This window comes from Dipteris shenzhenensis, chromosome 8 (genome assembly GCF_047967505.1).
Source record: "Dipteris shenzhenensis isolate YYH24624 ecotype China chromosome 8, Dip_SZ_1.0, whole genome shotgun sequence".
Classification (NCBI taxonomy): domain Eukaryota; kingdom Viridiplantae; phylum Streptophyta; class Polypodiopsida; order Gleicheniales; family Dipteridaceae; genus Dipteris; species Dipteris shenzhenensis.
Genome location: NC_141603.1, coordinates 14,770,632 through 14,788,699, shown reverse-complemented (window position 1 = coordinate 14,788,699; position 18,068 = coordinate 14,770,632). Strand labels below are relative to the sequence as shown.

Genomic DNA, 18,068 nt, shown 5'->3' with positions numbered 1-18,068 from the left:
TATTATTATTCCGAGGGGATGGTAGGTGGTGGTCTGGTAGGTCGCTCTCTCTCTCTCTCTCTCCCTCCCTCTCTCTCTCTCCCTCTCTCCCTCTCTCTCTCTCTCTCTCTCTCTCTCTCTCTCTCTCCATCCCCCACGGCTAAGACCAAGTAGAAGGCGAGGAATCTGGGTGAGAAGCTGCCATCAAATGATGAGGACACACTCAATAATCCCCCACCTTTAACAAGAGACACTGGTAGAAGATTCTAGTGTGAAGGAAGAAAATTCAAGAAGAAGAGATGATTCAAAGACCAAAGAAGAAGCCAAAGAGGAGTTCTAGCAATGAAGGGAGCAGAGGATGAAACAAAATCAATTAAATGAGCAAATTTTTCATGAGGCGCAAGCACAAAAAGAGATTCAAGCTCAAGGACACCCCTAGGGAGTCAAATAGCTGTTGAGATATCAAGCTCTACCCCGATACATCTCCTGGATGACTATCATTTATGTCACCGCCTATGTTAGTCGTACTCGTGGTGTAGTTAGACTACCACGTATGTTTTTGGTTTGGGTTCACATATGAACCACGTATTCTAGGTTTGACATATAGGGTATTTCCCTCTTCTATTGTATTGTTGTTGTGTGTGCAAAAGTGAAGAAAGGCTTCACCCTCCAACCTTGTGTCCACTCTCTTTTGTGTGTTGTGAAGAAAGCTGAACTTGAGTCTCCTATCTCTCTCCCTCATTCTTTACATGGTATCAGAGCCTTGTTCGAGGTAAGGAGCTCAAGAAAGCAAGCCAAGTTTGTGGTGTCCTGGTAAGAGGACCAGTGTTGCTTTCCTATTTCGAGTTTGGGAGCAAATCTTTGCAGGTAGCACAGCCAGAAGTGCAGGAGTGCACTGTTTCAGATTGAGAGGCCCTTCGCGGTGTGGCGAGAGCGCAGTATATTTGAGGCCGTTTTGGGGCCCATTTTGAAGGCGCAAGTTCTTCGCAGGCACTCAGAAAAAGGCCCTGTTTTTGCTGTGCGACCACCGCGCGGCTAGTCGGTGGAAAGGTGCCTTAGAAATTGCATCGTATGCCTGTGTGCAGAGATATTGGGAGTTGCAGATTCATGCCTGTTGCCTGTTGATGCAAAATCGTCACTAGGAAGTGACTGTGTGGTGAAATACCACTTTCGTCAGTGTTGCAGATCTGCCCCTGTGAGGCTTTTCGCAGAAGTTTTGCTATTTGCCCTTGTGAGGCATTTGCTGTGTTTACAGGTTGCTGTTGCAATTCGTGATTTGTAAAATGTCTGAGAATCTGTCTACCATTGTCAGTGAGAAGCTTGACAAGAACAACTTCCAAGCATGGAAGTTCAGGATGACAAACTTCCTTATGGGAAAGGGAGTTTGGGATTACATCAGTGGTGAAACTACAGAACCAGTTTTGGGTGCTGCTCCTACTCCTGCTGAATTGAAGGCCTTTAAAGAATGGCATGAAAAAGCCAAAAAATGCCTGTATTGGCTGTCTGTTAGCATTTCAGATTCTATGATTGTGCATATACAGGATGTAGAGACGCCTAAGGAGGCATGGGACACATTGGTGAAGCTGTATAGCACAAATACCAAAGCACGAAAGATGCAGCTAAAGCAGGAGTTGCACAATGTGCAAAGGAAAAATCTGAATATAAATGAGTATTCCTTGAAGGTGAAAGGCCTTGCAGATTCTCTTGCCTCCATTGGAGCACCTGTTGATGATGAGGACTTAGTGTCCGTGACCTTGAATGGTCTTGGGAAAGATTATGCACAATTTCGGACATCCATTGGAGTCCGTGAAACATTTCCTGATTTTCAGGAACTTATTGCTCTCTTGCTGAGTGAAGAGCAAAGGAATGGTGGTTCAGCCACCTCAACTTCTCAAGAGACTGCTTTCTACTCGAATACAGGTAGAGGCAGGGGTAGAGGAAGAGGCCGTTTTGGTGGCCGTGCAGGAAATCAGAACCAACAACAACAACAGGAAAACCAGTCCTATGGAGGAGGACGTGGTAGTTCTAGAGGCAGGGGGAGCCAAAGAGGCCGTGGTTCATGGCAAAGGAACCAAGTAAATAGCAGCACAGAATACTATTATTGTGGAAAGCCTGGACACAAGGAGAATACATGCTATAAAAAACAGAATGACATCAAAAGTGGGAAGTTGCAGCAAAGCAACTATGCATCATCAAGTGGGCATGGTGACGACAAAAATGAGCACCTTTTTGTGATGCAGCATATGGTTAACTCCATGTCAGGAGATGCTGCAGCTTGCAATGATGTTTGGTATGTTGATTCAGGTGCCTCTAACCACATGACCAGTCATGGTGAGTGGTTTCATGATGTTAGAAATTTGGATAAGCCAGGTTATGTTGAAACAGGTGATGATACTGCGCACCCAATTACGCAGGTTGGTAAAGTGCCATTGGCTATGCAGGATGGCAAAACGAAGTACTTGGCAGATGTACTTCATGTTCCAAAAATCACTAAGAACCTGGTTTCAGTTGGCCAGCTGGTTGAGCAAGGTCTGCAGGTTAGATTTAATCCTGATGGATGTTTTGTTGAGGACTTGAAAAATAAGTGCCGCTTGGTTGCGAAAGGCAATAAAAATGGCAGAATGTTCACCTTGGATGTTGATATGCCTAAGGTAAAAGCTGCTATGTTTGCACATGGGAGAGGTGTCATTGCAGATATTGAGATATGGCACAAGCGCATTGGGCATGTGAATATACAAAGGCTGAAATCTATGCAAACGAAAAACATTGTTGCAGGTTTGCCTAAATTCAGAGTTGAGGGAATGCAAAAGGTATGTGAAGCATGCCAAATGGGTAAGCAGGCCAGACATGCATTTCCCAAAAATGCTAAGGTGAGCAGAAGACCTTTGGAAGTGATCCATTCAGATGTTTGGACAACCAAAGCTGCTTCTATTGGTGGATGCCATTATTATGTGACGTTTATTGATGACTACACTAGGAAGGTGTGGATTTATTTTATGAAGCACAAAAGTGAAGTGTTCAGCCATTTCAAGGCTTTTAAGGCCATGGTTGAAAAAGAGAAAGGTGTGCATATTAAAGTGCTAAGATCTGATGGAGGGGGAGAGTACTTTTCAAAAGAATTTTGTGAATATCTGAAAGAACAGGGAATTCAAAGGAAGTACTCATGCAGGTCTACCCCTCAGCAGAATGGGGTTGCAGAAAGGAAGAACAGGCATATTGCAGAAGTAGGACGGGCGATCCTAAATGAGAAAAATATGCCTGATTATTTTTGGGCTGAAGCAGTAGCAACTGCTGTTTATATTATGAACAGAACCCCCACTGCAGCTGTCCATGGCATGACGCCTGAAGAAATGTATACAGGCCAAAAACCAGATATTTCTCACTTGAAGGTATTTGGTTGCATAGCTTATGTTCATGTTCCTGATGAGAAGAGAACAAAGCTGGATCCAAAGGCAGAAAAATGCATCTTTATTGGATATGCTCAGCACCAGAAAGGGTATCGCTGTTATAACCCTTCCACCTGCAAAATGCAAGTGAGCAGAGATGTTGTTTTTGATGAAATGAGCAGCTGGTATGCACCAACTGTTATGGTAGGAGATGCAGATGCAGGAAATGGGAATGCTGCAATAAATGTAGAGCAGCAATCTCAAGCCTTGAGTGGACCCAGAGAGTCCTCTACTAGTGGATCTAATGCATGGACAGGGAGATTGAGATCTAGTGAATCGTCACATGGCAGCCCTGATAGTGTTGTGCAGGTATCACATAAGGGAAAAGAAAAAGTAGACCATGCTCCAGTGTTTGATGTGTCTGCTGGTAGCTCTCATGTTGATGGAGAGTCAAGCGGCTCTGAAATGAGCCTTGATGAGGAACTTGGGATTCCTTCTGTTGTTACACCTGGTGCAAGGAAAAGCAGGCATGATTTAAAGACTCCTGCAACTGATCCAGTTGTACGGAGGTCCACTCGTATTAAGTATCCAGTTGACAGGCTGAGATATGATGGGTATACAGCACATCACTATGCTTATATGGTCAAGGTTCTAGAGGAGCCAGAGCCCACATGTTTTGAGGATGCAGCAGGGCATAAAAATTGGGAAGCAGCTATGGATGAAGAGATGGCTGCCTTGGATGCAAACCACACTTGGGATTTGATGCCTTTGCCTCATGATAAGAAGGCTATTGGCTGCAAGTGGGTTTACAAAGTAAAGCACAATGCTGATGGGTCTGTTAGCAGGTACAAGGCAAGATTGGTTGCCAAAGGTTTTGCACAGACATATGGAATTGACTATGAGGAAACTTTCAGCCCAGTTGCAAGGATGGCAACCGTGAGAGCAGTAATTGCTATGGCTGCTGCAAAGGGATGGTCTTTGCATCAGATGGATGTGAAAAATGCCTTCTTGCATGGTGATTTGCAGGAAGCGGTTTATATGATGTAGCCGGAAGGTTATGAGGATAATTCACATCCCGATTTTGTATGCAGGTTGCGCAAAGCCTTGTATGGCTTAAAACAGGCGCCGAGGGCATGGTCAGACAAGATAGGGCAATATCTTGTCACTATTGGATTTCAGATTTCCAATTCAAATTTTTCACTTTATGTGAAAAGGACAAACAGAGGGATTGTGCTTATAGTCATCTATGTTGATGACTTGATTATTACAGGTGATAGTGATGCAGACATTAATGAAGTGAAGCTGCTGTTGAAGCAGAAATTTGAGATGAAGGATTTGGGAGAGCTGCGTTACTTCTTGGGCATTGAGGTTATTAGATCCCTGAGTGGGATATGGCTGTTGCAAAGGCAATACGGTTTGGACATGCTGTCCAAATATGGGATGACAGGCTGTAAGCCTATCTCTGTTCCATTGGAGCAGAATGTGAAGCTCAATGCAGAGACAGGTGAGCTTCTTGAAGATATTACTATGTACAGGCGCATAGTAGGTAGCTTGATTTACATGACTATAACCAGACCAGATTTGAGCTATGCTGTGGGGCTGGTGAGTCAGTTTATGCAGGCACCGAGGAAGCCACATTTGGATGCGGCTAGGCGCATACTGCGGTATGTGAAGTCCACATTGCATTATGGACTGTTTTATGAAGCTGGGTGTGCATTACAGGTACATGGATACACAGATGCTGACTGGGCTGGTAGTGTCTCAGACAGGAGATCTACTAGTGGTTTTATGTTTTCCCTTGGGAGTGGTGCCATCAGTTGGAGCAGCAAGAAGCAGCCAACAATTGCCTTGTCGAGCACAGAGGCTGAGTACAGGGGTGCAGCAATGGTTGCATGTGAGGTAGCTTGGTTACGGAAGCTACTTGCAGATATGGGACAGTCAATTCATGCAGCAGTTGTCATTCATTGTGACAACATTAGCAGCATCATGCTTGCTAATAACCCAGTTTATCATGCTAGAACGAAGCACATTGAGGTGCATTATCACTTTGTGAGAGAGAAGGTTCTAGCTGGTGAGATTGATCTTGTCTATGTCAGCTCTGAGGAGCAGGTGGCTGATATTTTTACGAAGGCATTGGGTACCGAGAAGCTTCGCAGATTTAGGAGCTTGCTTGGTGTACGTGAGATGGATTTGAGCTTGAGGGGGAGTGTTGAGATATCAAGCTCTACCCCCGATACATCTCCTGGATGACTATCATTTATGTCACCGCCTATGTTAGTCGTACTCGTGGTGTAGTTAGACTACCACGTATGTTTTTGGTTTGGGTTCACATATGAACCACGTATTCTAGGTTTGACATATAGGGTATTTCCCTCTTCTATTGTATTGTTGTTGTGTGCAAAAGTGAAGAAAGGCTTCACCCTCCAACCTTGTGTCCTCTCTCTTTTGTGTGTTGTGAAGAAAGCTGAACTTGAGTCTCCTATCTCTCTCCCTCATTCTTTACAATAGCAGCCACCTCTTCCCACACCCATGCCAAGGAGAGCACATCAGCCACCTCTATGTCCAGGCCAAAGAGGTCCTCCTGTAGTGAAGAAATATAGGTTCAAACTGGGTATTGTGGCACTTTGGTAAATTTAGAGGCTTTAGAAGTCAATCGATCTACTTATCCCAAAGATGAGGTTTGCCAGAGTGGTACATGAGATCATGCAGGATCTTAACCAAAGCACAACATCTAGGTGGTTGAGGCGAGGGGTTGTGGAGGCCTCTTGGCATATTTAGCAGATGCCTTTCTTCCCTTGTAGCATGCAATTGAGGCCTACTTGGTACACCTCGTGGATGATCTTATACTAATTGTCATCCACACGATTAGGGTCATTGTGACGGTAAAAGATATACATTCACTATAGGCCTTAGGAGACCCAAGGGGGACTTAAGGTTGTGTTGTGTATTACGCCTTGGGTGATGGTTAGGGATGGTTTGTGTATGGAACCGTGTGTGAGTCTCCATCTTTTATTTTGCTCCTATGAATATTATATATATACATATACATATACGTACACACACACACACACACATATATATATACACACACACATATACATATATACATATATACATATATACATATATATATATACGTATATATATCTATATATATATATATATACACACATACATATACATACGTATATATACATATACATACATACATACATATATATATATATATATATACACATATACATACATATATATACATATACATACATACATATATATATATATATATATATACATATTTTATATATTTTATAAAAATATCCCTTGTTTTGAATGCACATTGTACATTAATTTTTTGAGAGGTGAACCCCGCGAGTGCACATGCTGTAAATGCATCCCATTAATAAAGTCTATAGCTTTGATAATATTGTACAAATCCAAGGCATTTATGGATGGAGGCAGCTTAAAAGAAGTTATCCCTTCATCATTAGGAATCTGCTGCACCAAAGAAAGCACATCAATACCATCTTTGTCAGGTGAGAACAATAGTAGTTGAGGTATAGAAATATGTGTAGGTAATTACATAACTTATTGGAACATTCTCGATAAGGTTCCCCATCTTTCCCATCATTTGTGCATACAATTTATCTTTTGCAAATGAGGAGGAATATGTGACTAAGAATTGAATGAGTGACAAGAAATGGTGCTCGACATGCATGTTATGCTTTTTTGGGGTGTGTATGTGTGTGTGTGTGCGTGTGTGTGTGAGAGAGAGAGAGAGAGATTTTCATTTTTTAAGTTATGGTGCTAAATAGATTTTAAAGAATTGATTAGCAACACCTTTTCTTTGTTTTGTAGAATGGTATAATCATGTCCTTATACACCTATGGATTCTTCTGCTAAATAGATTTTAAAGAATTGATTAGCAACACCTTTTCTTGAGCAAGGGAAATTTTACTTCATAGCACATACATAGTGAGATTTTGTGACATATAGACAGACTTACAAGATCAAATTTTCGCCTCTCATAGCCCATCCCACCCCGCTTGAACACTTAGTAGCGTACTATACCCATAAACAAAGCTGTCTTATTTCTTAGTGCTGTACTAAGGTCGACGCGCCGGTTTGGGTGATCAACGTCCGATCTCGGTGAAGTAAGCTCACCAATCCATGTCGGAGCGTGAGACGATTGTTGACTCCGTGGTATCGCGCAGTTTGATAAGCCCATTCCAAGAACCCAGACATCACGTAGCCTAAGACATCCACATAGGACCTCAGCCCCGGTCTGTTGACCAGCTGATCGGAATTCAGAACCTTGTTTTGCAAACTTACAAACTCGTCGTCCAAGGTGTGTATCATGTTACTGACTTGGTATATGGACTCCTGCAGGCTGTAATTGTGGAGCACGCAGAGTACGGATGGCAGATTTTGATATCGGCCTTCGCAAAATTCTCTCCGAAAGGATAGAAGGTCGTTCACATAGGCTATGTGATAAGCTACGAGCTCTTGAAGCCTGACAATAGCAGGATCCGCAAGAATCTCGTCCTCTAGATCCAGATCGTTACCATATTCCGCCATGATCATGAATACGTAGCCCTCGCCGCTGAATTTCCGGAAAGACTGGTAAGTTGCAAGATCGACGATCCCTTTCTCTCGGCACAACCGAGACTCCAGGAGTAAGGCGTAGAAGAAATCTTTCACACTGTTAATGAAACGCGTTTGCAGCCGTGAGGACATGGAGGAGCGGATTTCTGTCCATACATAGAGCAGCTGTTCGGACAATTGCTGTAGATCGCTGATCTTCAAGTAATTGTTGGAGGAGCAAGGCCGGCCTTCTAGCAGAGACAGGATATAGTCGTAGTACTCCTTTCCTGACGTCAAATCGTCGGCCAAAAGCAACAAATCTTCACTCAAGTCATCCAGGATGCCCAGCAAGGCGATCATCTTACACAAGGGAAATACCTTGTGATGCACCGCATCCGGCATTGCCAAACAAACAAACAATGGGGCGTTCGATTGAATGAGCAACTGCTTGGATGCTTCATTTGGTGGCTGCAAACAAGCTATCAACCAAGGGTCGTAGGCCTTTCGGACAGCATCATAATGGCGATGCAATTTAGGTAGCGTCGAGCAAGGGAGCGGGGGAAGGTAGAAACTCCGTGCGTCTACTAGTTGAGTAGGAGGGGCGATTTTAGGGGGGGCATTCTCGGGATGGGTAGGGGGATGCATCTTCTCGGAGCGGTCAAGTTGAGGCAAAGTCGAAAAGGTTGGCTTATCCATGCTCTCTTGCTTGACTAATGTGGCTTGCAAAGGACTTGGAAGGCCCCAGAGTAAGTAGTGCAGGTGGAAGCACCCAGCCATACACTTATATAGGCCACTCTGTCGATCATACGTGTTGAAGTAAAGGAATTTCGGAAGCCATTTTTTAAGGGCCGACCTTCTATAATGGCATTAAATTTCATATTCATTAACAAGTTACTATGCGGTGAATAAAAGTTGCAATGCATGTAACGACTGCCAAGGAAAACCGAGAGAGAGAGAGAGAGAGAGAGAGAGAGAGAGAAGAAAGTAATAAGGGGAATAGAGGGCTAGCTGAAAGAGATGTGCACATTGCCATTGCCTTTTTCTGTCCTTCAGATGTTGACATTTTCTTACACCACATCCGCAAGAGAGAGAGAGACAGAGAAAGAGAGAGAGAGAGAGAAAGAGATTGGTCGGTGGTTGGCTCCTTGTACAAAGAGTCAATATATACCCTTTCAGCTTTGGCGGACTACTTTTTACAAGAGAGAGAGGGAGAGAGAGACATTGGACGATGGGTGACTACTTTTTACAAGGAGCCAGTATATATAAGGAGTAAGCATATACGCCCTCTCAACGTTGATTCTATTCACGTGGCATTAAAGGATTTTTGGAAGCCATTTTTGAAGGGCCAACCTTCTATAATGGCATTAAATTTCATATTCATTAACAAGTTACTATGCGGTCAATATAAGTTACAATGCATGTAACGATTGCCAAGGAAAATCAATAGAGAGAGAGAGAGGGAGAGAGAGAGAGAGAGAGAGAGAGAGAAGGAAGTACTAAGGGGAACAGAGGGCTAGAAAGACGTGTGGAAAAAGACCAATATTCCAATTTGCGTATTGGCATTGCCTTTTTCTTGTCCTTCAGATGTTGACATTTTTTTACACTACACGCACAAGAGAGAGAGAGACAGAGAGAGAGATTGGTCGCGGTGATTGACTCCTTTGTACAAGGAGTCAATATATACCCTTTCAACTTTGGTTTTATGCACATGGCATTAAAGGATTTTTGGCTCAGGAGGGTCACTATGTATAAACCCTCTATATCACGTGCGTTCAAGGCCTATTTCTAAAATCCCTTATCTGTAAATTTTTAATTACTAAAATGTACCCCTTTTCTATACAAATCTGTAAATTTTTTCCAAAACTATTTTAAATAGTCCCTTATGTATATTTATTTCTGTAAATTTTAGAAATAGAAAATATCCTTCTGTTGAACTCACGTGATAGGGTTACATATTATGAGTGACCCCCCCGAGATTTTTGGAAGCCATTCTTGGCACCATGTAGGAATATTCGATCATGGATGATGTTCTCATGTGGTTTCACTCTCCTCTCAAAATTCAATTTTATTGAGAGAGAGAGAGAGATTGGTCGGTGGGTGGGTCGATGGGTGACTACTTTTTACAAGAGAGAGAGGGGGAGAGATTGGTTGGTGGGTGACTCGTCTAAGTCTTGGTTTTCATCAATAAGTAAAAAATGTATATATCAAGTAGTTGCATTGTAGGACTTAGCTGTAGATTTCAGCACATGGCTTTAAATTATAGTGAAGAATAGTTTTACTCTATGGCATGAAACTTGATAGAATGACTAAAGACTGAATATATTACCCATTTGAAAGGATTGATAACTACAAGTAAAGTAGTAATAAGAAAAGGTTCTCTTTGTCAAATAGACTTGTTATATTTTTGCTACACATGGTTGATATAAATTTCTCTAAGCATATTGGTGGAAATAATCTCAACGAGTATAAGAGAACAAAGGCATTAATTTTTTTTAAAATGATAATTAGAATGATAATATCCTCAATTGTTTATAAATCCCAAGATCAAGTGCATTCTAGTAGTTCTTACTCAATACTCAGTTTCTCTCATAACATCAATTTAATTGAAAGTTGGTCTTATAGAAGCGCAGGTAGTTGATGTTCTAAATATCTAGTGATCTCAGTTAGCAAGGATTCTAACAATATTAAATTCAACTTGGGTATAAACTAGGAAAACCAATACAAACTTGTATGAATGTAATGACCTCAATGAATTATCATATTTGTGGAAAGCTAAGAGTTATTGTAGGTATATATGGTCTTTAACCTATTCACTATCTTTTATTAGAAAAAAATGATGATTTCTTAACTAATAGAGATAGTAGCTTTTGGTTTCCTTCTCGAATCATACTCTTGATCTAACCTTCGATAGTTGTACTTAGTTATTCCTTACGATATTTGTTACAGATTTACCAAAGTGGTAGAACAACAATGCCATTCTCTAAAATATTACAGTTTACAAATTTAAGGTCTGTGGTGTGGTCTTAGTGGGTGACTCACGTGTTGTGGTGTATTATTCTCTTGTGCGCTTGGGATGTGCTTGCTCCCAGTCGTTGAATGACTGTGTGATGAATTGTGTGAAAGGAAGCACCTCCAGAATTTCATAGAGATGGAGGTTGGAGCCCTTGAGTTGGCGCTTCCAGTGGTGCATGAGCGCACTATCCGGTAACTCTTCGAAGGACTGTAAGTCCAGATACCAATGAAGATCTTCAAGAGGAGACCTTGGCGGGGATGGCAGAGCTTCATCATTTGCAAGCGGCATTGGATCTGTCTTTGTTGGGGGGCCTGTAGGAGTCGTGACATCGGTGCTTTGTACAAAATGTGCTGCTTTGAGCAGCATCTTGAATGCCTCATCAGGGAGGTGACTGGAGCATTGGAGGTGATGGACGGGGAAGGTCTATGCTGTGCAGTGGTGGTGTTGGAGGCATTGTGGAGAAGTACTCGGGTAGTGTTGTCCGAGGGAGAGGAGGTTGGGTAGCTTGTTGGGTGGGATCTAGTGGAGGTGGTAATGGAATATCAGCAGGGGGGGCAGTGGTATGAAAGAGGGTGATTGCATTTTGTTCTTCATCCTAGGTTATTTCTTTGGGAAGGGGAGAGGAAGGAGGGAGGAGGAGCCAGAAGGAGGAGGAGGAGGGGAGAGGGAGGAGCCATTGCAGGGCTCCTCCTCCCCCTCCTCAACAAGATATTGGGCACAATGGCTTGATGATGATCCGAGTGCTTTACTTGAGTGAGCCATTGCAGGGCTCTTGCTGGGCGCTCTACCTCGGGCTTGTAGATGGTGTTGAACTAGATGTGGCCTCTGCACTTGTGGTGGTTGTAAGGACAGAACTTCTTTAGGGAGTCGAGGTTCTTATTTTGCTAAGAATATTTTTCTGCCACCATTGGCAGGTTGAATATTACCCACACCGTGTCTTGATTGATTTGGTAGTGGTGGGAGTTGCCTGCTGCATCTCTCAAGACACCGATTTTGGTGTTGTCGTTGTATGTCTTGAAGAACTCTGCCAATACCTTCATGTCCAGGTGGCATGCGAAGCAATCTGCTACTCTCTACAAGCCTGAAAAGTTAAGGTCTTCCATGACTACCGGGTCCTAGAGAGTGGACTATGCTGCTACAGTGTGGTAGTGGAGGGTGCAGTCCCGACCCTCGAATGTGAAGCACGAGTGGACCATGCAAGCATTTAGCTCTCGAAGCTATGATTCTCCCAATCACAAGTGTGCTTGCGAAGACATGATCTTGTCCTCACCAACGGTTGGGACCGGGGTGCGCTTCCGTGTTTTCATGGGAGTTGTGCCTACTGCGACTGGCTCCTCTTGAGTAGCTTGTCTGGTGGAGGTGTCTTCCTCTTGTAAGTCCTCTGTGGGTATTTTGTCTGGCATTCGAATTGTGCCTGAAGGGGTGCTCTGAGAGTCTGATGGGCCAGTGGCCTCTGGAATAGGGCGAGGGTGGAGGTCCAGGTGTGACTCGAATTCGAAAAAGTCGTGTTCGAACTCCATGGCAAACAGAAGTGGGAGTTGCATGACAAGGGAATCGGTGGATGAGGAAGAACAAGAGGACATCAATTTGTTGGTGGGAATGGAGGGGAAGTGGGTAGGAAACTGTCAAATTTTTGGAAATGTTGATAGAGTTTGGCTACAACTGCTATGGCGATGACCCAGCTGTGTAGGCCTACTTTTATAGATTTTTATCCCCCCGATTGGTGGGATACTAGTTTGGCGACGATCGGAGTTGAATTTATGGCGATGATTGGCAGTGAACATCGTAGTATCTTTTCAATTTGCTTCTGTTTAGGTAGCCATCCATTTATGTTCCATCAAGGGTGGCTATTCGGCACGCCCCTTGGGGGGTGATCTCAGCTACATGGGAAGGACCCATACCTAGGTACTTAAGCTTATGTTTGATGTTGCAAACATTGTAGAGGAGTGCCAAGTCTCCTTCTGCCAGGTCCTTGTTCTTGAGGTTGCAGTCGAACCACTTTTTATGTTGAACCTTTTCTACCTGGAGAGCATAAGCTGCTTGCAACCTTGTCTCCTCTAGCTTTTCGAGGTCGACTAGCCATTCGGCCAGTGCATTTTTCGTGAGTCTTTCCTTTATAGCAAGACGGAGGCTAGGCACTACATGTACTCCATTCGCAATTTTGCCTCTACCCCAAAGGCTAATTTGAAGGGGCTACAATGAGTTGCCACCTTGTAGGAGGTCTTGTAGGCCCATAACACTGCTATGAGCTTATGCGCCCAGTCGGTACGACTGGCTTCTACCGTACATGTGATAATCTTACAACAAGTTTTGTTTGATCTTTTAGCCAAGCCATTTGCTCTGGGGTAGTATGGCGTTGACATCCTATGAATGATCATAAACTCGCTTGTCAGGATTGCTATGGTTTTGTTGAGGAAGTCAGTTCCTTGGTCGCTCACTAACTCTAACGGGCATCCAAACCACGTGATGACTTGTTCATATAAGAACTTGGCGATGGATCTTGCATTAGCCTTTATTGTGGCTCTTCCTTCGACCCACTTGGTGAAGTAGTCGGTAGCTAGGATGATGTATCGAGCCCCGGTCCCCTTAGTGACTAGGCTTATGGGATCAATGAAATCGATGCCCCACTTCTCGAAGGGTTGGTCAGCTCTAGGATCTCAGTTAGGGGCATCATGTCAGATCCCTGTGTGGGATTTGGATGCGCTGGCAGGGGTCACATCGTTTGATGAATTTGGCCGCATCTCCGAAGAGCGTTAGCCACCAGAGACCAGCTTGCAGCACTTTTTATGCTGTGAAGAGAAACATGTTATAGCTAACAAGTAGTGCGTGAATTTCTTGACTGCAAAGGCCATGGCAAGACCCTCTCTCTCAGTGGTGGTGTAGTTAACTTCGACCTCATTTAGTTGATGGCTGGCGAAGTATACCAGGTAATCCAAATTATGTTCCTCGGGCTGAGCTAACACACATCCAATGGCAAAGTTAGAGGCATCAATGTGGATGTGGAATATTAAATTACAATCGGGAGACATCAATACTGGGGCGGTGGCTAGAGCTAGCTTGAAGGTTTCAAAGGATGTTTGACATTCATCAGTCCACTCAAAGGATACTAGCAGTAACACGCAGGCTATGTTGGCATAGAATAGTATGGATCTTTGGTAATAGCCCATATGTGCAATAAATCATTGGACTCCCTTAGCATTGGTGGGGGGCTGTAACTCCAAAATTAGTTTGATTTTACTGTGGTCTATAGAGATTTCATTCCGGGACACTATGTGACCCAAGATGACACCATGTTTGACCCAAAATTGGCACTTGAGGGGGTTGAGGGATATGCGGTATAAGTGACACTTCTCGAGGATGAGCCTGAGATACTTCAGGTGGTCATCCCATTTCGAGTTCATGTAGATATCGTCCAAGAAGACTTCTAACACTTATTTCATTAATTTTGGACTCATATGTCTACTTTTAAAATCCTTCCCAACTGAAAAGTTTACTTTATGAAACTGTCATTCGAGAATCAAAAGTTTACTTTCTGGCACTATCATTTTCACATAAGACATTTCAAAATATCTCTCTACAATGTTGTACAAATAATGCAAAAACTACTATTAAATCCTAAATTTGTTTTTCTTGTTTATAAGAATCATATTCTTAAAATAAAAAATCCGAGTTATTAGTTTAAATCCATGAAAAACCATGCTATTGAGGATTCACAACATTTTAAAAATGTATACATAAGAGACCTGTAATACTCTTTTTACTTTCAATGCAGAAAACTATAACACTCTTGAATATTCAAGAAATTAAAAGGTTTATATACACATGAGACATGATGGAAGCCTCTTTTGTACTCCAAAAAATAGCAATAGCTATGTTTGCCATGGAGTCCAAACACGACTTTTTTGAATTCGAGTGACACCTGGACCTCCACCCTCGCCCTATTCCAGAGGCCACTGGCCCATCAGACTCTCAGAGCACCCCTTCAGCCACAATTCGAATGCCAGACAAAATACCCACAGAGAACTTACAAGAGGAAGACACCTCCACCAGACAAGCTACTCAAGAGGAGCCAGTCGCAGTAGGCACAACTCCCATGAAAACACGGAAGCGCACCCCGGTCCCAACCGTTGGTGAGGACAAGATCATGTCTTCGCAAGCACACTTGTGATTGGGAGAATCATAGCTTCGAGAGCTAAATGCTTGCATGGTCCACTCGTGCTTCACATTCGAGGGTCGGGACTGCACCCTCCACTACCACACTGTAGCAGCATATTCCACTCTCTAGGACCCGGTAGTCATGGAAGACCTTAACTTTTCAGGCTTGTAGAGAGTAGCAGATTGCTTCGCATGCCACTTGGACATGAAGGTATTGGCAGAGTTCTTCAAGACATACAACGACAACACCAAAATCGGTGTCTTGAGAGATGCAGCAGGCAACTCCCACCACTACCAAATCAATCAAGACACAGTGTGGGTAATATTCAACCTGCCAATGGTGGCAGAAAAATATTCTTAGCAAAATAAGAACCTCGACTCCCTAAAGAAGTTCTGTCCTTACAACCACCACAAGTGCAGAGGCCACATCTAGTTCAACACCATCTACAAGCCCGAGGTAGAGCACCCAGCAAGAGCCCTGCAATGGCTCACTCAAGTAAAGCACTCGGATCATCATCAAGCCATTGTGCCCAATATCTTGTTGAGGAGGGGGAGGAGGAGCCCTACAATGGCTCCTCCCTCTCCCCTCCTCCTCCTCCTTCTGGCTCCTCCTCCCTCCTTCCTCTCCCCTTCCCAAAGAAATAACCTAGGATGAAGAACAAAATGCCCTCTTTCATACCACTGCCCCCCCTGCTGATATTCCATTACCACCTCCACTAGATCCCACCCAACAAGCTACCCAACCTCCTCTCCCTCGGACAACACTACCCGAGTACTTCTCCACAATGCCTCCAACACCACCACTGCACAGCATAGACCTTCCCCGTCCATCACCTCCAATGCCCAAGTTGAATTTAATATTGTTAGAATCCTTGCTAACTGAGATCACTATATATTTAGAACATCAACTACCTGCGCTTCTATAAGACCAACTTTCAATTAAATTGATGTTATGAGAGAAACTGAGTATTGAGTAAGAACTACTAGAATGCACTTGATCTTGGGATTTATAAATAATTGAGGATATTATCATTCTAATTATCATTTAAAAAAAAATTAATGCCTTTGTTCTCTTGTACTCGTTGAGATTATTTCCACCAATATGCTTAGAGAAATTTATATCAACCATGTGTAGCAAAAATATAAAAAGTCTATTTGACAAAGAGAACCTTTTCTTATTACTACTTTACTTGTAGTTATCAATCCTTTCAAATGGGTAATATATTCAGTCTTTAGTCATTCTATCAAGTTTCATGCCATAGAGTAAAACTATTCTTCACTATAATTTAAAGACATGTGCTGAAATCTACAGCTAAGTCCTACAATGCAACTACTTGTTGATATATACATTTTTTACTTATTGATGAAAACCAAGACTTAGACGAGTCACCCACCAACCAATCTCTCCCCCTCTCTCTCTTGTAAAAAGTAGTCACCCATCGACCCACCCACCGACCAATCTCTCTCTCTCTCTCAATAAAATTGAATTTTGAGAGGAGAGTGAAACCACATGAGAACATCATCCATGATCGAATATTCCTACATGGTGCCAAGAATGGCTTCCAAAAATCTCGGGGGGGGTCACTCATAATATGTAACCCTATCACGTGAGTTCAACAGAAGGATATTTTCTATTTCTAAAATTTATAGAAATAAATATACATAAGGGACTATTTAAAATAGTTTTGGAAAAAATTTACAGATTTGTATAGAAAAGGGGTACATTTTAGTAATTAAAAATTTACAGATAAGGGATTTTAGAAATAGGCCTTGAACGCACGTGATATAGAGGGTTTATACATAGTGACCCTCCTGAGCCAAAAATCCTTTAATGCCATGTGCATAAAACCAAAGTTGAAAGGGTATATATTGACTCCTTGTACAAAGGAGTCAATCACCGACCAATCTCTCTCTCTGTCTCTCTCTCTCTTGTGCGTGTAGTGTAAAAAAATGTCAACATCTGAAGGACAAGAAAAAGGCAATGCCAATACGCAAATTGGAATATTGGTCTTTTTCCACACGTCTTTCTAGCCCTCTGTTCCCCTTAGTACTTCCTTCTCTCTCTCTCTCTCTCTCTCTCTCTCCCTCTCTCTCTCTCTATTGATTTTCCTTGGCAATCGTTACATGCATTGTAACTTATATTGACCGCATAGTAACTTGTTAATGAATATGAAATTTAATGCCATTATAGAAGGTTGGCCCTTCAAAAATGGCTTCCAAAAATCCTTTAATGCCACGTGAATAGAATCAACGTTGAGAGGGCGTATATGCTTACTCCTTATATATACTGGCTCCTTGTAAAAAGTAGTCACCCATCGTCCAATGTCTCTCTCTCCCTCTCTCTCTTGTAAAAAGTAGTCCGCCAAAGCTGAAAGGGTATATATTGACTCTTTGTACAAGGAGCCAACCACCGACCAATCTCTTTCTCTCTCTCTCTCTCTCTTTCTCTGTCTCTCTCTCTCTTGCGGATGTGGTGTAAGAAAATGTCAACATCTGAAGGACAAAAAAAGGCAATGGCAATGTGCACATCTCTTTCAGCTAGCCCTCTATTCCCCTTATTACTTTCTTCTCTCTCTCTCTCTCTCTCTCTCTCTCTCTCTCTCTCTCGGTTTTCCTTGGCAGTCGTTACATGCATTGCAACTTTTATTCACCGCATAGTAACTTGTTAATGAATATGAAATTTAATGCCATTATAGAAGGTCGGCCCTTAAAAAATGGCTTCCGAAATTCCTTTACTTCAACACGTATGATCGACAGAGTGGCCTATATAAGTGTATGGCTGGGTGCTTCCACCTGCACTACTTACTCTGAGGCCTTCCAAGTCCTTTGCAAGCCACATTAGTCAGGCAAGAGAGCATGGATAAGCCAACCTTTTCGACTTTGCCTCAACTTGACCGCTCCGAGAAGATGCATCTCCCTACCCATCCCCAGAATGCCCCCCCTAAAATCGC

General features: G+C 42.9%; 1 protein-coding gene across 1 annotated transcript; it reads right to left on the bottom strand.

Annotated features, from left to right (window-relative positions):
• Positions 1 to 7,308: 7,308 nt before the first annotated feature.
• Positions 7,309 to 8,684, bottom strand: LOC147899168 (microbial Terpene synthase-like protein 13). The gene has a single exon (XM_087378665.1). It carries the CDS (start codon positions 8,643 to 8,645, stop codon positions 7,461 to 7,463), a length of 1,185 nt encoding a protein of 394 aa, XP_087234791.1. The 5' UTR covers positions 8,646 to 8,684; the 3' UTR covers positions 7,309 to 7,460.
• Positions 8,685 to 18,068: the final 9,384 nt, after the last annotated feature.

What these genes read in the sequence shown, in the direction of transcription:
- LOC147899168 (XM_087378665.1), bottom strand. Translation starts at nt 8,645, where the DNA reads ATGGATAAGCCAACCTTTTCGACTTTGCCTCAACTTGACCGCTCCGAG.